Raw genomic sequence first — 23,964 nt, 5'->3', positions numbered from 1 at the left:
ATCCACCTCCTCTCTACTTCACTGGCACAGAGATCCTGGACCCTTCCCCAGGAGGGGAGGGCCTGACTGTGGTGCATCCTCTGCCTGCTGGGCCCACTTGTGGCTTCTATTGGTCATGGCCATGCCTCCACCCACCCTACTTAGGAGCCATTGCCAAAAGTTACCCCAGCCTTGTCCTGCCCTTCACATCTGGGATCTGAGCCAGATCCCACATCTCTGGGGGTATTTCCCCACCAGTACTAGAAGAGTTGAGTCATTTTGCCAACCAGAGAGCCCAGAACCAGCAGACCAAAGATGTGGACTTTTCTATCCCTGTTTTTTTTTGTTTTGTTTGTTTGTTTTGTTTTTGTTTTTTTGGCAGGGTAGAGGCAAGGCTACCAAAGAGGAAAGTCAAGAAGGAAGGTCAGAGGTGGTTTTGGAAGGCAAAGGACTCAGATCCCCAGATGCCAAAGAGCAGGTGATGATGCCTGCAGGGGACCCCACTTCCAGGTCAGGGTCATAGCAAGGCAGCTGCTATAGGTGGAAGAGGCAGAAGGACAGAGGACAAGAAGAAGGAAATGGATGATGACAGCAGCTAACAGCAGGACTCGGAGTTCCAGAAACTGGGAGGGCACCATGGAGTCAGGGCCCCCAGAATCTGGAGCTGCAGGCCTGCTCTGCCATTCTGGGGCATGGCTGGGCCTGTGCCAGGCCATGTTTCCACCACCCTCCTCATCCCTGGTGCTTGCTGTGAGTTCAAAGAGCCTGAGGCTAGAACATGAAGTCTGTGTTGGAGAAAAAGCAAGGAGGCTGGAGTGGCTGTGCAGAGTGAGGCAGTGGAGGAGGAGCATGATGTGGGTCAGCAAGGACACTGTGCCAGATCATACAGCTCCTTGCAGTCCACACAAGGACTTGGATTTCACCTGGCATGAGCTGAGAAACACTGAAGAATTCGAGCAGAGGAGTAACTTGATAGCATTTGTTTAGTCCTGACCAGTTCAACAGGTAAACACAGCAACTGATTCCTAAGATCTAGGGCAACCCATACCTGCCCCTCAGCTTCTTTCCTTTCCATTTCAAGACTCTTTTATGTCCTGCTCCATCTATTCTTCCCATCTGAGAAAGAGCTTCCTCTGCCCCTTCACAGGACTAACCACTTCAGCAACTCCTTTCCCTCTTGAGAGTAAACTGCTTACCAATTTCCTAGAAAACTTGTGATGTTTGTAAATCATTACCTGTAAGAGGGATAGGACATGCCAGGATTATAAACCTTCAGTGTAAATTTAACCCAGAGCTCCGGCTCCTCCCTCTGTAATGTTTCCACCAATCAAGGAAAGGTCTCAGGGCAAGCCTTGCTTCATCTGATTGTCAGGCTACTTCTCCCTCTTCTTTGGACTACTACCAAGACTAAAGCAGAAGAAACTCAAGTTTCAGAGCTGCTCTTCTAGGGAAACAGGTCTGCCATCATCATTGCCAGCTGTGTTGGAATCTGTAACTTTAGTAAGTACTTCTTCTCCTCTCCTGTATAAGATTTGCTGCACTCTCACATCAATTTTGGGGGCAAAGATAACAACAAGCGAACAAAACCAACAAATCAAAAATGCTCTTTCTCTCACTTAAGTCTTGGGCACCCAAGGTGTATCTCTCAGGATTTCTCAGTTGTATGATAGTAGCTAACAATATGCATACACAAAAGGCTGTAAACACAGCAGCTGAGTTTTCATCTTAAGCCTTTTGGTGCTATTTGATTTTTTTAAACTATGTGCATGTGTTAACTTGATAAAATGTTTTAGAAAAAAATCAGTTGAATCCAGGTAGTGGCTGAGTTTTTCACTATACTATCTACTTAGCTCCCCACCCTGCTCAGTGGCAGATGGGAATCCATTTTCTGCATCATCTGGAAAGTATGCAAACTACCTCTACGAAACTTTGGGTAAAACTTATAGATGCAAACCTAAGAAAATAAACTGGAGACAGCCATTTTTCTCCATTAGGTGGTCAAGGACTGCTCCAAAAGTTCTGTATGGAAGAGGTTTAAGGAAGAGTCTGTTGGGGTTAGGGAGAACAGCTGGGACTTCACCTTGTGTTGAGGCTCTATATGCCAAACAACTGTTATTACTTGGATTGCTTAGGGGGAGGGGTGTTGATGGACACGTGGGGAGGCTAAAGCCCCTGGTGGCTGTTTATATGGATATAGAACTTGCATTTCAGATGGGGCCTTAATTACGTTCAGAAGCCCATCTAACCTGTAGTGGTACTGTATTAGAAGTACTGTCTTAGAAGAGTTTTCCTTAGCAACATTTCTGTGCCTTAGTATAAAAATCTGGACTCACAGTGGCAAAATTATCCAGCTCTTTTACCTACAAAGAATTTTACAGACCTGGAAAATGAAAGTTGTAAAATCCTAAGATCACTGAAAAGGCAGGAACAGAACTTTGTTGGGGAGAAGCAATCTTGACAGTTTTGATGAAAAGGGCATTGATATTTGCTTTTTGGTAGAACAGAATGGTTAGGTTTGTTTTAAGCTCCAAATGACTGGTCAATTTTCTTTACAACATATGTTTGAAGGATTCTGAATGTGGTAAAGAGTTTATATGGGGGATAGGGAATAAATCATACAGAATTCTAATTCTACACAGTATCAGCAAGCTGAGGGTACAGTGTATTTATCCCCAATGATAGTATTATTTGCATAGTTGTTTAATGTCTTCCTTAATAGTCTATATGCTTCATGGGGGCAGGACCAGCTCTGTCTTATTCACAGTTGTATTTGCAGCATTTAGCATAGGTCTGGCACATAGTAGGTGCTCAATAAGGATCTGATGAATGAATGCATGCATTGTGCAATTTGGATATGTGTGTGTCTCCTTGTCTGTAAAATAAAAAATAACAAATGACTACAAAGTACTTAGCACAGTGGCAAGCAGCCACTTGCCAGATCTCAGAAAAAATGTCACCTCCCTGGAGAAACCTACTAGAAGAGCCTCCCTTTTCTCCCATTATATTGTTTTTTTGTGTAACATCATATTTATTTGTTGCCTTGTTTATTATATATGTCTTTCCATAAGATCAGGGAGGACCTTGTCTGTCTCTCATTTACTCCTATACTGTCTATGTCTGAAACAATTCATGGTCAGTGCTCAATCAATATTTGTTGAATAAATAAATGACTTATGCCAACCTGCCAAGAATGAAGCACATGACCCCAAGACATCTGTTCTGATCAGTCTAAATTCCTGACTCTTATTTTAACAGAATTAGATTTTTTTCTAATTTTTCTTAGCCATTTTAAAATATTTTGTTTTTATCATCCAAGTAATGAAAGAAAGAATGAGGACATTCCTTTTGAAGGAAACAGTTTCAAAATTTAATCTAAATTGCAAAATAAAACAACTCAATTGATCATTGATAGGGGACTGGTTTAAGAAATTACGATGCAGTTGTTCATTGGAATATCATGCAGCTGTTAAAAAATAAAAAACAGAATGAAGATCTTTGTGTAATGATATGGAATGGCCTCCAAAAATACATTGTTAAAATTATTTTTAGTGGGCAGAATAGTGTGTATTCTAGGCTACCTGTTGTGTAAAATCAGTAGAGAAATAAGAATCTATAGTCACATTTGCTTGAATGCACATAAAGAAACCTTGAAAAGATATATAGACATAGTAATAGTGGTTCCCTGAAGGGTCAGGTGGGATGAAACTGATAAAACCCTTTCGAGATTAAGAGTGGAAGGCAGATTTTTCACTGTGTACTTTTTATGTTTTTTGAAACATTTGAAAACATTGTGCAAACAAGTAAAAACAAAGACAGGCAAGTTGTATCTAAAAACTTAGTGTTGACTACTTTCTTCCTTCAGCCGAAGGAAACCTGATGCTAATCATACCAGGAAGAGAGATGGTACAAGCTGTAACTTGCCGGCAAACATCAGAGACCGGTCACCAGTGACAGACAGAATGTTATTTGAGGACTTGGGGCTTAACTCAGAGAAACCAAGCCTCAGAGCAAATTTATTTCTGTTCTAAAAGGCTTTTTCTCCTGGAGCCTGTGAATAAATTTCTGTTAATGATTTTCCTCCCACAGCCTATTTAGGCAAGAGAACATTGGGCAACACTTTAGTAAAACTCAACCTTTAGAAAAATCTTATTTTGGGAAACTTCGCCCTCAATTTTCCTGTATCAATCCAGTTCCGAACTATTGTCAGTATAGATCAGCATTGTCCAAAAGAATTTTCTGCACCAATAGAAATATTTTACCTCGGCACTGACCTATATTTGGTACCCACTAGCCACGTGTGGCTATTAAACACTTGAACATAGCTGGTGTAGGCCAAATGCTATTATAATTCCCAGGGATAGTAGCATGAACATAACAGATAAGGCTCCTGCCCTCATAGAACTATAGCAAAGATAAGTGAACTATAGCCCATGGGCTGGATCCAGCCCTCTGCCTGTTTTTGTACAGCCTTCAAACTAAGACTGGTTTTTACATTCTTAAATGATTGGAAAGAGAATCAAAAGGGGAATAATAATTCCTGACACATGAAAATTACATGAAATGCAAGTTTCTGTATCCATAAATAAGGTTTTTTTGGAACACTGCCATGCCCATTTTATGGATTGTCAACAGCTGCTGTCTCAATAGCAGAGGTAAATAGTTGCAGCAGAAAGTGTATGGCCCACAAAGCCTCAAATATTTACTATCTGGCTCTTTACAGAAAGTTTGCCAACCACTGTTCTAGTAGGGAGTAATGTGCTCAGCACCATGATAAAGCATTTTGCATGCATTATCATATTTGATTTTTGGGATAATTCTCTGATAGAGGCTCTATTCGTCCCTCTAGTGGTAAAATGTGCAACTGATGTTCAGAATGGTTAGTAATTCAAATAAAGTCACACAGTTAATAAGTGGCAAAATTGGGACCCTATTCCATGACTGTATGATTCAATAGCCAGTGTATTTAGCCATCACACTATAGGCCAGTCCTTCTCACACTTGAATTTACACACTGATTACCTGGGATCTTGTTAAAAATGTTAAAATCCACTAATTCAATATGTCTGGAGTGAAGGCCTGAGAATGTACATTTCTAACAAGCTTCCAGGTGGTGATGATGCTCATGGTTCACAAATCACAGCCTTCATTGTGATCAGTGATTGTCAACCTTGGCTGCACATTGGAATCTTCTGAAGAAATTTTTGTAAATATGAGGCCCAGAGCCCACTCCTACAGATTCTGATTTAATTGGTCCAAGACCTAGAAATCAGAATTTTTTAAAAAAAGCTTTCCTGGTGATGCAAATATACAGCCAGGGTTGAGAATTACTGCTCTACTGAAATCCTGTTGAACTGTAGTGAAAACATACAAATGGGAATACAAAGGCCGAAGTTCTAGTTCTAACTCTGGTATGACACGTTGAAACAAACTCTTTCCCCTCTCTGGGGCTCCAGTTTTCTTTGCAGGTGAAAAATGAGGAATCTCAAACTGGATGTCTTAGAGGGCTCAAGATCACAGACATGTCAGGTCCCCACAGAAATAGGAGGGAGGTTCAGAAGAAGTACCTACGTTTCCCAATGTGATGGGAGTATCAATATGATACCCAAACACCAGGTACATATAGGATAAAGCTTACTGTATTATGTGTGAAAGGTTTCCACATAGCCAGGCTGCCTTACACGCCACACAGCTAGAACTGCAGTTAGAATGACGATTTAGGCCAGGCGCGGTGGCTCACGCCTGTAATCCTAGCACTCTGGGAGGCCGAGGTGGGCGGATCGTTTGAGCTCAGGAGTTCGAGACCAGCCTGAGCAAGAGCGAGACCCCATCTCTACTAAAAATAGAAAGAAATTATATGGACAGCTAAAAATATATATATAGAAAAAAAAAATTAGCCGGGCATGGTGGTGCATGCCTGTAGTCCCAGCTACTCGGGAGGCTGAGACAGGAGGATCGCTTGAGCTCAGGAGTTTGAGGTTGCTGTGAGCTAGGCTAACGCTACGGCACTCACTCTAGCCTGGGCAACAGAGTGAGACTCTGTCTCAAAAAAAAAAAAAAAAAAAAAAAAAAAAAAAAAGAATGACGATTTAATGATTGTGAGAGTAGTACATGTTTCATTGTAGGATATCTGGAAAATTATGAAAAGTTTAACGAGGAGAATGCCAAGTAAATGACATGGTAATCACATGATTTCCCACAGAAGCACGGGGTCACCCTGGGGGGAGGAGCCTCCCCCACAAAAGTCCTAAATGTTAAAGCCCTATTATTACATCTCTGGTAAATGCAGCTCCAAGCCCGGACTGGAAGGTAGCGTGGGCACCTACTGGGAGCATGGGAACTGCAGCCTATAAACTGGATAATTTATAAACTGTGACAGTGCTTTCATGTGTAATTGGTACTCGGCTAGTCTCAGTTTCTTTCTCTGTAGATTACCCGCTGTGAAAACTTCTCCTTAACATTTCTGCACTACTTTTGAAGTCTGCAGGTAAAAGATATTAGATAAGGCTTAGCCTTTTGCTTTCAGTGAGATTAAGTGGGTGACCCAGATCTTCACCTCTTTAGAAATGCATATGGGAAGCAGTAATGCATAGTGTCAGGAGAATGGGCTGGAACCAGATAGTTCTGGGTTCAAATCTAGCCAATGCCTCTTACTAGTCATTTTCTCAATCTGTAAACAGAGATGATAATCGTATCCAATTCACAGGATTTCTCTGAGGATTTAATGACAAAGTGTATGTAAAACACTGAGCACAGTGTTTGGAATACAGGGAGTACTCAGAAAATTGTACGATGATGATGACTATTAATAATAAAAATAATAAAACTTAGCCGCTTTAGGTTATGGCTATCTTCGGAACAGAATCAGATACATGTCCTTTTTTCTTGTCTTTTAGATGGATTGCTCTCTGTGGAAATACTGAGTGCTGAAACGTCCAACAAGACTGATGCTAGCTCTGTCACCATGGGGATATTACTTTATGCCAAGTGTTTTCAGCGCCTTGCAATTCCTGGTTCTGTGAGAGCATTGCATAAAAACTATAGAACAGCAACTCCTCAGAATTTCTCCAGCTATGAATCTATGAAACAGGACTTCAAACTGGAGATTCCAGAGTATTTCAATTTCGCTAAAGATGTCCTGGACCAATGGACCACTATGGAAAAGGTATGGAGCGAGGGCCAGTCGGTCTACAGTTTCTCAACTGGGAGTGATTTTGCCCCTAGGGACATTTGGCAATGTCTGGAGATTTTTTTGTGGCCATGACGGATAGGGGAGGTGCTTGCAGGGATAAGTGTTTGATACTGCCATCTAACAGGGATGTTGTTAAATATCCCATAATGCACAAGACAGCTCCCAAAACAAAGAATTATCTGACCCAAAATGCCAACAGTTCCATGGTTGGTTGAGAAAGCCTGGGTTAAATAGTTCTAGGTTGACATCATTCTAGGTTGATTTTTTTTTTTTAACAAAAAAGAATAAAAAGTGATTCTAAGAGTCAGAAATGGTAAGAAATGAGGCACAGATATGGCATTGAGAGAAATTTAAAGGGATGAAAGAATTCTAATCTTTTGGAAAGAAAAATGATCAGGCTAAATGAGAAATGACATGGGCCAGAAGAAATGACATGGTTACTAATAGCTGGAAATAAAGAAACTTACTATTTTTTTTCTGTTATTTTTAATTGACATGTAATAATTACATATTTATGGGGTATAAGTCAGGGTAATTAGAATATCCATCACCTCAAACACATATCATTTCTTCTGTGTTGGGAACATTCAAAATCTTCTCTTCTAGCTTTTTGAACATATACAATAAATTATTATTAACTATAGTCACCCTGTAGTGCTATGGAACACTAGAATTTATTCCTCCCATCTAGCTATAATTTTGTATCCATTAACCAAACTCTCTCTATCCTCCCTTCCTCTATACCCTTCCCAACCTCTAATAACCATAATTCTACTCTCTACTTCTATGAGCTCAATTTTTTAGCACTCATATATGAGTGAGAACATGCAGTATTTATGTTTCTGTGCCTGACTTATTGCACTTAACATAATGTCCTCCAAGTTCATACATATTACCATGAATAATAGGATTTCATTTCTCTTTATGCTGAATACTATTACATTGTGTATATATATATACTACATGTCTTTGTCCCTTCATTTGTTGATGGACATTCAGGTTGATCCCATCTCTTTATGGAATCACAATTACAATCAACCTAAAGATAGGTTGACCAAATTTTAGGATGGTTTATTTCTATTTTTGTGAAGAATGTCATTGGTATTTTGATAGAGGTTACATTGAATCTGTAGGTTGCCTTGAGTAGTATGGTCATTTTAGTAATATTAATTCTTCCAATTCATGATCATGGAATGTCTTTTCATTTGTTTGTGTCCTCTTCAATTTCTTCATCAATTTTTTCTAGTTTTCATTGCAGAGGTCTTTCATCTCCTTGGGTAAATTTATTTCTAAGTGTTTTGTTGTAGTTATTGTAAATGGGATTGCTTTCCTGATTTCTTTTTCAGATAGTTCATTATTGGCATACAGAAATGCTACTGATTTTTGTATGCTGATTTTGTATTGCACAACTTCACTGAATTTGTTTATCAGTTCTAAGAGGTTTTTGGTGGACCCTTTAGGTTTTTCTATATATAAGACCATGTTGTCTGCAAAGAAAGACAATTTGACTTCCTCTTTTCCAATTTAGATGCCGTTTATTTTTTTTTTCTCATGTCCTGGACAATAGTTCATAGATGCCTTTATTTCTTTCTCTTGTCTAATTGCTCTGGGCAGGACTTCCAGTACTATGTTGAATAAGAGTGATCAAAGTAGACATCTTTGTCTTGTTCTAGTTCTTAGAGGAAAGGTCCTCTCTTTTTCCCCATTTGGTATGATGCTAGCTTTGGGTTCATCATATATAGTCTTTGCGTTGGGGTATGTTCCTTTTATACCTAATTTGTTGAGAGTTTTTATCATGAAGAGATGTTGAATTTTTTTGAGGGTTTCTAATGTTCAATTAACATATGTGAATTTTTCAACCTCTCAGTCATCAGGAAAATGAATATTAAAACCAAAATGAGGCCACAGGTTAGCAGATGGGCAAACATTAAAAAGTCTCACAACTCTAAGTGTTGGGGAGGATGCTGATAGCAGGAGTGCTAGGAAAAACCCTTTAGAAAGCTCTCAGGTAACACCCACTAATGCTAGACATACTCATGAGCAGCATTTCCACTCCTAGTGGACAGAAATGATCATGCTCAACCCAAATGATGAGGTGGGGACATTCCTAGTGGTATGACCTGTGATAGCCACATAGTGAAGGCAGCAAATGCCCATCTCCAGCAGGTTGGGTAAATGACAGTACATTTGACGACAGAAAGTAACCACTGATGAAGACCAACCAGCCACTGCTGTGGGCCCTCCAACCCCATGGTATCTGCAGGACTTTGCAGATATAACTTCCCAACCCCCTATAAATCTAGTAATGACCTGGGGCCCGAGTCTTGTCCACAAAGTCATCCCTCTTGTGGTACCTAGATGTGGCGGTAAAGACCAAGGATCCCTCAAAGGGGTCTTGGTGTGAGAGGAGCTCTGTAATATCAGGGAATAACCAAGTGTTTGGTGAGAAGTTGCAGGCATAGTCTGAGGCCACAATGGGCCTGGTGTTGGGTCTGGATCTGGACCTGGGTAAATGGGTCTGGGGCATGGCCTGGGACTGGACCTGGACCTGGAATTGGGCCTAGGAATGGTCCTGGGGTGGGGCATGGGAATAGGCCTATGCCTGGGGCTGGAATTGGGCCTGGAGCAAATGGGATGCCCTCCTGGGTGCCATACCCAGGCCCCCACCACCACCACCTGGTCAAGGCTGTAGATGGTGGGTTCCACTACTGGGAAGATTCCTGAGGCGCTGGACAGAAAGGGGCTCTGGAGACCTGGGCCTTGCAGTAACATGGGATTCACAGGGGGAGGGGCTCTGGGGTAGATGGGTACAGTGTGGGCTCCGCAGCCTCTGTGGCCTCTACACCCCAGTAATTGCTGGAATTGTTGCTGGAGCTGCTATAGAGAGTGTTTGGTCTGGCAGTTCTTGAACCACATCTACACTTGGTACTCCTTCAGGCTGGGTCTTTCCACCAGGGCTTCTCAGTCCTGGTAGGTAGAGTACTTGTTGATCTCATAGTGGTTTTCTAGCTCATGCTGATTCCTTGCTATAGACCATGAGCTCCAGCTGCTGCCTCTTCAGGGGGACTGGGGACAGTGGGGGGCCCTGGAAATAATTAGGATCTTCCATTCGGCTCCTCCTGCTCTATCCTGGACATTGGGATGTTGAATTTTATCAAATGCTTTATCTGCTTCTATTGAGATGATTACATACAGTTGTTGTCCTTCAGTCTGTTGATGTGATGTCAATTGGTGTATGTTAAACCATCCTTGCATTCCTGAGATTAATCCCACTTGGTCATGGTGTATATCTTTTTGATATGCTATTGGATTTAGCTTGCTAGCATTTTGTTGAGGATTTTTGCATCTACGTTCATCAGGGCTATTAGCCTGTAGTTTTCTTTTTTGTTGTATCTTTGTCTGGTTTTGGTGTTAGGGCAATACTAGCCTCACAGAATGAGTTAGGAAGAAATTCCCTCCTTCTCAATTTTTTGGAGCAGTTTGAGAAGAATTTGTGTTAGTTCTTTAAAGTTTGGTAGAATTTAGCAAGTAAAGCCATCTGATCCCAAGATTTTCTTTGATGGGATATTTTTATTACTGAATCATTCTTGTTGCATGTTATTGGTCCATTCAGGTTTTTTGTTTCTTCATGGTTCAATCTTGGTAGGTTATACATATCCAGGAATTTATCCATTTCCTCCAGGTTTTCCAATTTATTGGCATATATTTGTCCATAGTAGTCTCTAATAATCCTATGCATTTCTGTGGTAACATTTGTAACATCTCCTTTTTAATTTCTAATTTTTTTGTCACATCTTTTTTTTTTTTTTTTTTTTTTTTAGTCTAGCTAAAGATTTGTTAATTTTATCTTTTCAAAAAACTAACTTGTTGTGTTGATCTTTTGGGTTTTCTTAAACCTCAATTTCATTTATTTCTGCTTTGATCTTTATTATTTCTTTCCTTCTACTAATTCTGGGTTTGGCTTCTTTTTGTTTTTCTAGTTCCTTGAGGTATATTATTAGAATGTTTACTTGAAATCTTTCTACTTTTTTTGATGTAAGTGTTTATTGCTATAAACTTCCCTTTTAGCACTCCCTTTGCAATATCCCGTATATTTTGGTACATTGTGTTTCCATTTTCATTTGTTTCAAGAAATTTTTAAATTTGCTTCTTAATAGCTTCATTGACCCAATGGATATTCAGTAGCATATTGTTTAATTTGTATGGATTTGTATGCTTTCCAAAGTTCCTCTTACTATTGATTTCTAGTTTTATTTCATTGTAGTCTGAGAAGATACTTGCTATAATTTCAATTTTAAAAAATTTGTTGAGACTTGTTTTGTGCTGTAACATATAGTCTATTCTGGAGAATGTTCCCATGTGCAGAAGAGAAGCATGTGTATTTTGTAGCTATTGAATGAAATGTTCTGTAAATGTCTGTTAGATCCATTTGGTCCAAAGTGCAGTTTAAAGCCAATGTTTCTTTGTTAATTTTATGTCTTGATGATATGTCTAATGCTAAGAGTGGAGTGTTGAACTCCCCAACTATTATTTTATTAGAGTCTTTATATCTGTTTAGATCTAATAATGTTTGTTTATATATCTGGATGCTCTATTGGGTGCATATATATTTACAATTGTTACATCATATTGTAATATAAATATATTAATACAATTGTTATGTAATGACCTTCTTTCTTTTTTATGTTTTTTGAATTAAGGTTTATTTTTTCTAATATAAGTATAGCTATTCCTGAAAGCTTTTGGCTTCTATTTGCATGGAATATTTTTTCTATTTCTTCATTTTCAGTCTATGTTTGTCTGAAGTGAAGTGAGTTTCTTGTAGGCAGCCCATAGTTGGGTCTTGGTTTTTGTAATCTATTCAGCCAGTCCATATCTTTAAATTGGGGAATTTAAACCATTTACATTCAAGGTTATTGATAGATGAGGACTTACTCCTGTCATTTTCTTTATTGTTTTTTATTTTTTTAATATCCTTTGTTCCTTTTTTCTTATTATTTATCTTTGCACTTTGGTGGTTTTCTGTAGTAATAACATTTGATTCCATTATCTTTCTCATTTGTGTATCAGCTCTACCAGTTGATTTTTATACTTTCATGTGTTATAATGGTAACTATCACCCTTTTGCTTCCAGGTACAGGATGACTTCCTTAAGCAAGTTCTCATTAGGCCAAGCTAGTGGTGATGAATTCCCTCAGTTTTTACTTGGCTGAGAAAGACTTTATTCCTCCTTCATTGCTAAAGAATAGCTTTGCTGGTCATGGCTGGCAGAGTTTTGTTTTTTTTTTCTCCCCTAGTGCTTTGAATATATTAATATCATCTCATATATACTGATGAGTACTGGCAACCTCTAGTCAGCCATCTTGATTACATCTTGTCCAGAGTTATTTCCAAATTACTCCATCCATGTCCTTACTAATGACTTGTGAATTTTCTTTGGAGAGTATATTCTGTTAAGTCAGCTGAAACAGAACTTAACTGTATAACAACCTTTAAATCTATGACTGGTACGTCTTTCCTCAGGCTGGAAAGAAACCTTCCAATCCAGCCCTCTGGTGGATCAATGGGAGTGGAGAAGAGGTGAGGTGGAGTTTTGAGGAACTGGGATCTTTGTCCAGGAAATTTGCCAATATACTTACAGATGCCTGTGCCCTGCAAAGGGGAGATCGAGTAATTGTGATTCTGCCCAGGATCCCAGAGTGGTGGCTTGCAAATGTGGCCTGTCTTCGAACAGGTTAGTAATATGTATAATGTAATCATATTTATACTAAACTGGATGAGAAATTTTCTAAAACATCCAACTAATCATGAGACATTTATTTGGATAAATTATTTGAAGAAGAACTGTATGTAATATAACATTAATATTATTCTCAGGAATCTTAGAAACATGTTGGAAACATGCCATACTGTTGACCTAAACTAGAAGTTGGGTTTTTCATAATGAAATAGATTCATGAAATGATTGCTAATCAACATTAAAATACCCTCGTATTACTCTCCCTCTCCTCCTATGGGATCCATGATCATCTGAAATTCAACGCATCTGACACAGTTCTTGTTTCATGCCTTTGTTCCTTTCATGGTTAATTACCATCCATCTGGTGTCCTAAACAGCCACCTGCAACTCCTGCCTAACAAGTTCTTACATTTTATAAATTTGACCTCCTAAATGCCTCCAAAGTTCCTCCTCTTCTCCAGATTCATTGCCATTGCCTTACTTCACATCTTTATTATCTCCTGAATGGATTTCCCTAAAAGTCTCCCTAATTCTGGTTTTGGGTGTAGCCACACCCCCTCCAAATCTCCCTAGCCAGTGTTTTTTCTAGCAAATTTATTCTGTCATTTTCTATTTGATCATTGCCTACTAGATAATACCTGAACTTTTTTGGGTGTATCATGGAAGACTGTACCTATTTTCCCTTTATTGTTCTAATTTCTCCACCTTTACACTCCATGCTCTAGCCATGCCAAATGGATTCCTAGAAAGTTTGTGATCATTCCCATCTCCTGGCTCTTCTGCACACTTTTCCTATGCTTCGAAAGCGTTTCCATCATACCTAACCTCCTAAATTACTCTTACTAGACTTTCAAGTCTCAGCTCTAATGTTACCTTCTAAGATAACCCCACCCTGATATCCCAAGCTGAGTACTTTCTTCTTTGAGCTCTCCAAAGCAACACTTTTGTATTTCTAATTTAACAGGAACTATATTGTGTAGGTTACAATTTGCTTATAAATCTGTTATTCCCATAAGACTACATAAGTTCCTAAAAGGCCATGACTATGATATATTCATCTCTGCACCCTCAATGATTGGCATATAGAAAATGTTCAGGCCGGGCGCGGTGGCTCACGCCTGTAATCCTAGCACTCGGGGAGGCCGAGGCGGGTGGATCGCTCAAGGTCAGGAGTTCGAGACCAGCCTGAGCAAGAGCGAGACCCCGTCTCTACTAAAAATAGAAAGAAATTATATGGACAACTAAAAATATATATATAGAAAAATTAGCCGGGCATAGTGGCACATGCCTGTAGTCCCAGCTACTCGGGAGGCTGAGGCAGGAGGATTGCTTGAGCCCAGGAGTTTGAGGTTGCTGTGAGCTAGGCTGACGCCACGGCACTCACTCTAGCCTGGGCAACAAAGTGAGACTCTGTCTCAAAAAAAAAAAAAAAAAAAAAAAAGAAAATGTTCAGTAAAATATTTGTTAAATTAATAGTCCTATTGTCATAATAAATCATTATATTAAGTAACCATTCTTAATTTATTATAATCATTACTTCCATTTGAGGAGAGTTAATATATTCTATTTCATATGTACATATGAATTACACATAGGAGTAGCAGAGCCAACTTTTAAGCAGTTTTTTAACAAAATGATTGCTTTCATGAATGCTGCTTAAACTCACTCTCTAGGGACTGTCTGATTGTCAGGACCAGATATCCATTCATATTAGTTCAATAAGAAAGAAGAGTTATTATCATTATGTCTATTTACAGTGACTTTGCATATCTCTGTCCTGATCTATTTTATGTTGAGTTTGTACTTTAGCTCTTGGAAGGCAACAGCCATTTCCTTTATTTCGAAGTTCTCAGAGAAATCTGTCCCATAGTCCCCAGTGCCAACAACAAACTCTCATATCATACTTTAATTTTCAAACTGTTTTCTATGTTTCATTTTCTCAAGCCTAGAAGTTATTTCCTGCCCCAGAGCCTTTGCACATGCTTTCCATTCGACCAGAGGGTCAAAACCCTCTCAATGTTATGAATGGTCTTCAAATAAAAAATAATTACCAGCATTTAACACCCTTTCATGTTAGGTCAAAAGGGTCATAGACTCTGAGATCCCTTGAAAGGCAAAAGCAGATTAAGTAAAACAAATAGGTAGATATCTTCCCTGTTATACTAATTCATTCTGAGAAATACAGAAAGTATACACACTAACTACACTACCCTAACTATTATGATGAATAATACCTTTCTTTTAAACATTGCTTCTTTTCTGCTCCTTTAGGTACAGTTTTAATTCCAGGAACCACTCAGCTGACTAAGAAAGATATCCTCTACAGACTACAATCTTCAAAAGCAAAGTGCATTATTACCAATGATGTTTTAGCCCCAGCAGTAGATGCTATTGCACCTAAATGTGAAAATCTGCACTCCAAGCTGATTGTGTCTCAGAACTCCAGAGACGGGTGGGGGAACCTCAAGGAAATGATGAAGTGAGTAGCCATAATTGTTGTAGAACAGCTTCCCAAAAAGAAAGGCAACAGTAAAAAGACATTCAACTCAGTAGTGATCAGAAAAACACAAATTAAAACAATAGGCAAAGGGAACAATTGGCGATTATTGTTATACTAATAGTGCTAGACTCTGAGGTAGGAATGAGCCTGGAGTGTTTTTCATAGATTGGAATACCCTAACACAGAGATTGGTGTATACTGTGTTTATTGAGGCGTTCCCTTGGGATCAGTACCTGTGAAGGAAGGGGAAGGATGTGGGATTGGGCAGAGGGTGAAATTTACCTGCAATGTATTCCCTACAAAGCCCTCAGTCAACCCACTGAGACCTTCAAAGTTTGGACAGTTCATCAAAGCTGTTCTCAGCTAAAGCAAGAGGTCCTGGCCTTTATACATCCACATTGATCAGTAATTGGATGTGGGCTATTCCTAGGAGGTGTGGGAGGATGTTTAACAAGGCAGCTCTCTTCAGCAGAGGCAATCTCTAAAGACGGCTCCCAGCACCTGCAAGGAGGAAGTTCATTCCTTCAGCAGGATCTTAGAAATTCATCACAGCATCAATCAGAGAGCTATTATCATCTCCCAAGGAAATTGACCACATTCAGTCCTTCTGTGTTGGCTATGCCATTCCTTTGTTGATAGCAATGCTTCTATCAGGTTAAAGTAAGAAAAACCCATAATGTTAATGGGTGCAATTATAAAACTGAATTACACTCATGTTCAAGCCCTGCATGAGGTGCTTCCAGGGGTTACTTGGAACTCTTGCCAGGTACTGGTTGTACCTCAGCATTAGGCTAGCAACAAAAGTCTTCTACCTTTACTGAAGGATTTGGGAGCATGCTTGCAACTATGGACTCATTCCTACACCTTTAAGATAGCTAAAATATTGAGTTCTTGCCAAAGGCCAAGTATTGTTCTAATAAAAATAATAATTGCAATAATAGCTAACATTTATATGGGATTGGTTATGTGCCACAAACTGTTCCAAGCACTTCAATTCATTAAAATCTCACAACGACCTATGAAGTTAGGAGGTAGGTACTATAATTATACAGACGAATAAGGTCAAATGCTAGTATCGGGCAGAGTTGAGTTTCAAACCCAGGCGGTATGGGTTCTGATCCCACATTATTAACTGCCATATTTACTGCCTCTAGTAGTAACAGATCAATATGACAACCCTGCCTTAGGTTTTGAGGGCAACCATACTTGTGATGGAAGTGATAAGAACATAGCTATAGGTACTAACTATTTTCAACTAAGATAACTATGGAATCATAGACTGAACACCTGGACTGTGTTAGCTTTGAAAACAGCTTTTCTATATTTCTTATGGCCTTGATGTTTCTGTTCATTCTCAGCCCAATATTCCGAGATAAATCTGTGTGCTTCTTAGGCACTTGATATGTACGTGTGCATAGTTACCTTCTCTCAGCTGCCCTAATGTGTGACTTATATAAGAGCCCAATTATGGCCAGGCATGGTGGCTCACGCCTATAATCCCTAGCACTCTGGGAGGCCAAGCCAGGAGGATCGCTTGAGCTCAGGAGTTCGAGACCAGCCTGAACAAGAGTGAGACTCTGTCTCTACTAAAAATAGTAAAAATAAGCCAGGTATGGTGGTGCACACCTGTAGTCCCAGCTACTCAGGAGGCTGAGGCAAGAGGATCGCACAGGAGTTTGAGGTTGCTGTGAGCTAGGCTGATGCCACGGCACTCTAGCCCAGGTGACACAGTGAGACTCTGTCTCAAAAAAAAAAAAAAAAAAAAGCCCAATTACCCTTTGGAACTAAAAGGTTTTTGATTTTTTTATTTCAAAATATTAAGGGAGGTACAAATGTTTTTGGATACATGGATCGCTTTTGTAATGCTTGAGTCATGGGTATAAATGTACCCATCACCCAAATAGTGTTCATTGTATCTGTTAAATAGGTTTTCGCTCCTCTCCTCCTCCCCACACCCCGCTGCTTGATTTCCACTGAGTTTTACTTCCCTCTGTGCACATGTGTGCTCATTAGTTTGTTCCAATTTAATAGCAAGTATATGTGATGTTTATTTTTCCATTCTTGAGATACTTCACTTAGGATAATGGTCTCCAGTTCCACCCAAATTGTTGCCAAAGGCATTAATTCATCCTTTTTTATGGCTGAGTAGAACTCCATGGTATATATATGCCACATTTTATTAATCCACTCATGAATTGATGGGCACTTGGGTTGATTTCACCTCTTTGTAGTTGTGAACTGTGCTGCAATAAACATTGAAGGTGCAGGTGTCTTTTTGATAAAAAAGACTTCTTTTCCTTTGGGGAGATATCCAGTAGTGAGATTGCTGGATCAAATGGTTGTAACTAAAAAGTTTTCTTTCTAACTAGAATCCTTCCTTCACAGGATGGATGCTTAGATCCTCTCCAGTATTACTGTTTACTATATCCAGAACTACATAAATTCTCTTGTGGGAACAGAAAACCATCCTTTCAAGAGTTGGCAAACACTTTCTATAAAAGGGACAGTTTTGCAGGCCATACAGTCTCTGTCACAACTACTCAATTTTGCCATGTAGTGTGAAAGCAATCACGGATTATACATCAAAATGGGCAATAAAATTTTGTTTAAAAAAATGAGAGACAGGCCAGATTTGGCCAGTGGGCTGTAGTTTGCTGACCCCTGCCATTATCCACGACTTGCACTAACAAGTATGGTATTAATATACTCATTTTTAAAAATCACATTTTAAAATATCCACAATGGAGGGGAAGGGGAAATTCTTCATATATCCGTGATTCCAATATCACAGACTCCTTACTCTCCTGGAAGTATGAAAGAATCCTTGAGTTTTTTAAATGCTTCAATCCTTCTTTATTATACAGTAAAAAAGCTATGTAATCAGCTATTATAAATAGGCCTTGGATTGGGCAACGTTTAGTTTAATTCTAGAAAGCACCTAAAAAGATGGAAAGAAAAAGAGTTTTTACCTTATAATTCAATCTGAGTCACTGGGGCCTGATTCATGAGATGAAGAGGTCCAAGTAGATGGTTTCTCAAATCTTTTCAGTGGTAACAGTCTATGATGCTGTGTTTAATGTGCAAAGTCACTGTAGTTTTTCCTTCACAGACATGCCAGTGACAACCACACCTGTGTGAAGACAAAACATAATGAGATCATGGCCATTTTCTTTACCAGTGGAACAACTGGATCTCCTAAAATGACCGGACACACCCACAGCAGTTTCGGCTTAGGATTATCTATAAATGGAAGGTACTTCCACAGAACTGCAGCTTGAAGTGTCAAAACAGCAAAGATGATGGTTTATGTACTGGTCTTGTAAATTTTTTTTCCTATATGTTGGGCTATTCTTTGTTTTCCCAGGTTCTGGCTAGATTTGATACCCTCAGATGTGATGTGGAATACCTCAGACACAGGCTGGGCAAAATCTGCGTGGAGTAGTGTTTTTTCTCCATGGATCCAGGGAGCATGTGTATTTGCACACTATTTGCCCCATTTTGAGCCAACTTCCATCTTGCAAGTAAGGCAGGACACAGGAGGTCAACATTTAGAAATGCATTAGCAGTACTGCTGACAGAACTTATGAATAAAGTAACTTGCAGAGATTAGAGTAGACAACGTGATTTAAGATGTCATATCCAGAAAGTCAATAAGCCTAAAAAGATAAACAGCTCCCTCGGTACCTGCAGGTTCCACATCCTTGTATTCAACCAACTACAGATCAAAAATACTTGGGGAAAAAAATAATCATAGAACAATAAAAATAATACAAATTTAAAAATACAGTATAACAACTATTTACATTGTATTAGGTACTATAAGTAATCTAGGGATGATTTAAAATATACAGAAGGATATGCGTAGGTTACATGCAAATACTACACCCAAGAGTTTACTTTTTCTAAATTGCAGACACTCTCCAAGTTTCCCATCACAGTCTTCTGTTCAGTACCAACTGCATACCGAATGCTTGTACAGAATGATATGACCAGGTAAGAAATGTTGGTAAATAGGCATTTAGTGAGCGAAGGGGAGAAGAGGAAGCTATAAAACATCTTTCTGCCTAAAGACGTAGCTGCAGACTAGTAGCTACAGGCTTTAGCAATCTCTTCCTCGACCTCTTTCTCCTTGCTTACCTTCTGTAAATGATAATTACTGTGTCCAGGGCAGGATCCCCCAAGCAAGGAGAGGAAAGGTAGGGTTTAGCCACATCTATAGCTCTGAGCCCAGTGGTTACGGGTAAGAGATTTAATATTTTGGATGATGGTGGTTACCTGAACTGAGAAAGTAGAGAAGTTGCTCCTCTTTGGAACCTTATCCCAGCAAATAAAAAAGAGGATGCATGTCTTTTATCTGCTGATTCCATTTGAAAGGGTGCATTATTAATCTGAAAAGAAAAAAACAATCATTTTTCTATACTTACAACACTTTATTAATAGTCTGGTCTCCAGATGTGAGAAATTTTTTTTCCTCACACCAACCAATTCTCCAACATCAGCTGGGTTTCCTGCAATTTGATTCAATTCTGACACTATCTACTTGCAGTTAGCATCATGTGCCACAGGTTAAGGGCTCAGTCCCACAGACTGCTCCCTATTTCAAATGCCAATCACAAGTCCAGGCTGTCACCTGTGCTTCTGACCAATTGGCTGTAAATCAGAGGTTCCCCATGACCCTTCCTCCGATTCAGTAATTTGCTATCATGGCTCACAGAACTCAGGGAAATACTTACATTTACTGGTTTATTGTAAAAGATATGATAAAGGTTATAGGTAAACAGCCAAAGACATACACAGGGCAAGGTCCACAAGGGCCCCAAGTGTAGACGCTTCTATTCTTGTGGAGTTGGGGTGCACTACCTTCCCAGTATGTGGCACTCTCTAAACCCTGTATTTCAGGGATATTCTTGGAGGCTTCATCACATACGCACGATTGTTTATTAAGTCAATTTCCAGCCCCCCTCCCTGAAGGATGGAGGGTAGGGTTGAATCATGGCTTAGTCTTTCTGGTGACCAGCCCCCATCCAGAAGCCCCATTGAGAGTTGCCTCATTAGAAGAAAAGACACTCCCATCACCCAGAAAATTCCAAGGGATTTAGGAGATCTATGTTAGGAACCTGGTCAAAGACCAAATATTAGAACAAAAGATGCTCCTAGCACCCCTATCACTTAGGAAATTATAAAAGTTTTAGAAGCTCTATGCCTGGAATCCAGGATAAAGACCCAATACAGGTTGAGTATCCCTTATTCAAAATGCTTGGGACCAGAAATGTTTCAGATTTTGTATTTTTTTTGGATTTTGGAATATTTGCATTACACTGGTTGAGCAGCCCTAGTCTGAATATCTGAAATCTGAAATGTGCCAATGAGCATTTCCTTTGAGTGTCAGGTCACTGCTGAAAAAGTTTCAGGTTTTGGAGCATTTCAGATTTTGGACTTTCAGATTAGGGATACTCAGCCTCTATATATTTCTTGTTACATTACAATATCACAGGTGAATATTTTTAAATTGATGTGAATTATTTCCTATTCAAAAATTAATAGGAAATAATTCACATGCCTTAAAATCCAATGAGTATATAAAAATGTATAGTGAAAAGTCTTACTCCAAACCTTGTCCGCAGTCACCCAGTTCTCCTCTTCCATGGAGGCACCCTGTGTTTCTAGTTTCTTGTCTATTCTCCCTGGAAATACACAAGCCAATATGCATATGGTCTCCCTCTCTCCATTATAAATACGATATGCATAATGTGCACATAGTTCTGCACCTTGCCTTTTTCCCCTAACAATATACATCCTGGCACTGTGTTGTCCAATATGGTAGCCACTAGCCACAAGTAGTTATTTAAATACAAACTTTAATTAAATAAAATTAAAAATTCAGTTTCTCAGTTGTACTAGCCATTAGCCATGTTTCAAGTGCTCAATGTTCATACAGGGCTAGCATATACTGTAGTAGATAGTGCAGATTATAGACCACTTCCATCATGACAGAAAGTTCTATTGGACAACACTGTCCAAGAGATTCCTCATTCTTTTTTACAGCTACATAGTATTCCACTATATAAATATCCCAGTCAGTTTAACCAAACAATTGTAAACTTTTCATTGCTGATTTAAAATGTTATTATGGGTCATCTTCCCTAAGGATAGAATGGCTTATCTATGCAACAAATGACAACCCCCTCCCCACCAAAAAGGGAGAAAAGAAAAATAAAAATTGATATATTTGTTATCATTTTATAATGTTAGAATGGCTTATTTTGTATTGGGGAGAGGAATCAGGAAGAAACTAAAATATATTTTATATTGAAGTTCATTAGAAATCATCCTAATTTCTACTTCTCTCCATTTTCCCTCCTAAATCTAACTCATTATCTGTTTTCTGAAAAGGTATAAGTTCAAAAGTTTAAAGCACTGTGTGAGTGCTGGGGAACCAATCAACTCTGACGTGACTGAACAATGGAAAAACAAGACAGGCCTGGATATCTACGAAGGATACGGACAAACTGAAACGGTATCTAACCTCACTGAAAAGACAGGGCTGAACTTGATTTGGTCAGATGACTAAAAACCCAAGTGTCTATTATAAACTTATGATTGTTTGAGAGATAGAGAAGGAGTGGATTATTTATTAAACAGTTTAAAAAACAAAGCTTGAGGGAAGCTAGTTGCAAAAAAGCTCAATAGAAGATAGTTGTTTAGCCATTCATTGAGAAAAACTACCAATAACTAACCAATCAGGGTGAAAGCATTACATTATCTTTTTAAATGAAAAAATACTGGATCTACCGAAAGAGAGATCTGTCCCTTATGTGATAGGGAACTTTCTTAGGGCTGCCTCATAATGGAAAATGCTGAGCTCTTTGTTACTTAAGATATTTAAGAGTTTGCTGGACAACTCCTTGGCAAGCATACTCTAAGAAGGTTTTTTTTAAAGAGCTCATAAGAATAAATAGAAATTCTATAGGAAATACACGAAATAGAAACAAAAGTGGTTATTTTGTAGAAAAGAGTGGGGTAAGATAGAGCAGATGAGAGAAAGATTGACAGAAACTTTTTACAGTGTGTCTTTTTATAATGCTTCAATTTATGAACCATGAGAATGTATTACCTGGTCAAATATTAAAATACCAAAAATAAAATAAAAACAAAAATTGAAAACTTTATTAAATGGAAACAGTATAACAAGTATCATACTAACATGAGTACAAATTTAATATACTCATGTTTTGGCTGGGTTCGGTGGCTCACGCTATATAATCCTAGCACTTTGGAAGGCTGAAGCGGAAGGATTGCTTGAGGCTAGAAGTTTGAGACAGGCCTGGGCAACCTAGCAAGACATTGTTTCTACAAAAAATACAAAACTTAGCTGAGTGTGTTAGCATGTGCCTATAGTCCCAGCTACCCAGGAGGCTGTGGCAGGATCACTTGAGCCCAGGAATTTGAAGTTGTAGTGAGCTATGATGACACCACTGTACGCTAGCCCAGGCAACAGAGTGAGACCCTATCTAATAAATAAATAAAATAAATAAATAAATATATACAAACACTCATGTTTTAATCAATATGGATATTTTAGTCATTATAATTTTATTGTGCTGTAACTTTATTACATATGTGTATTTATTTGTATATTGTTTATCACTATACTCCATGAGAGCAAAAACTGTTTATTGAGCCTGATTGATAGTAAATTCTCAGTATTTGTTGAATGAATGCATGGTGAATGAATGAATCAATTTTAAGTTACTTGTGATTTTACCTTACTTTTTATTCTTCTTAACTAGGTGCTAATCTGTGGAAATTTTAAGGGAATGAAAATTAAGCCTGGCTCAATGGGAAAGCCTTCTCCTGCTTTTGATGTTAAGGTTGGCACACACCCTTCCCAGGAGAATGTTTAACAATGCAGTCTGTTTGTGACCTATCCCTCACCCCCATATACACTCTCCCTGTTTTGGTAATGATTCCATGTTACTTCCATGATACCTTAATCTCCATGAAAAGATGAAAGTGGGTTAGAAATATTAGCTTATCGGTTTCCATTATTTTGCAAATACCTATGGTGTACCATGTAGTTCTTTAATAAATGTTAACCCATTTAATTCCCAGAAGGAACCTATGAGAGACATACTAACATTAAAATCATTTTATAAATGAGGCACAAAGAGTTTAAGGAACTCACCAAAGGTCACATAGCTAGCTAGTAGCTGTCAGAGTTGGGATTCAATCCTAAGCAGTCTGGCTCCAACATCCATACGCTTAACACCAATACAACACTACCTCTTCAGGTGAGGGAGGTTAAGACCTCCTAAAGAGGTCAGCTAAGCCACAAGAGCCTATAGTTTATGGTGGCTGCAGCACTCTCCCTCTTTGCCTCCAGGATTGCCTGCCCATTTCTAGGCTTTCAGTAACCACTGCCATTACTGTCATCTGATCCCCAATGGGCATTCTATTTCCCCATCAGCATACTTTGTACCAAGGCTAAAGTTGTTCTCAGCTCAACCAAGCTTCAAAGCTAGGTATAGCCAAAGAAACTTACACTAATAAAGATGA

At 38.9% G+C, this 23,964-nt stretch overlaps 1 protein-coding gene across 3 annotated transcripts in view; it reads left to right on the top strand.

Annotated features, from left to right (window-relative positions):
- The window catches only part of ACSM3 (acyl-CoA synthetase medium chain family member 3), a 35,868-nt gene that overhangs the window by 5,415 nt on the left and 6,489 nt on the right, over nt 1-23,964 (top strand). Inside the window, exons 1-9 of one of the 3 annotated variants that reach the window (XM_069486841.1) lie at nt 1,365-1,479; nt 6,873-7,141; nt 12,692-12,902; nt 15,180-15,387; nt 18,518-18,661; nt 18,773-18,929; nt 19,322-19,401; nt 21,802-21,925; nt 23,199-23,279. In XM_069486841.1, the coding sequence (XP_069342942.1) occupies nt 6,941-7,141; nt 12,692-12,902; nt 15,180-15,387; nt 18,518-18,661; nt 18,773-18,929; nt 19,322-19,401; nt 21,802-21,925; nt 23,199-23,279 (1,206 nt within the window). In that variant the 5' untranslated portion in view covers nt 1,365-1,479; nt 6,873-6,940. Of the gene's footprint in view, nt 1-1,364; nt 1,480-6,872; nt 7,142-12,691; nt 12,903-15,179; nt 15,388-18,517; nt 18,662-18,772; nt 18,930-19,321; nt 19,402-21,801; nt 21,926-23,198; nt 23,434-23,964 lie in introns of those variants that run through there. The other 2 variants (XM_069486843.1, XM_069486842.1) reach the window with 2 other exon arrangements.

Source organism: Eulemur rufifrons, chromosome 14, assembly GCF_041146395.1.
Source record: "Eulemur rufifrons isolate Redbay chromosome 14, OSU_ERuf_1, whole genome shotgun sequence".
Lineage (NCBI taxonomy): Eukaryota > Metazoa > Chordata > Mammalia > Primates > Lemuridae > Eulemur > Eulemur rufifrons.
This window is presented reverse-complemented; position numbering and strand designations above follow the sequence as displayed.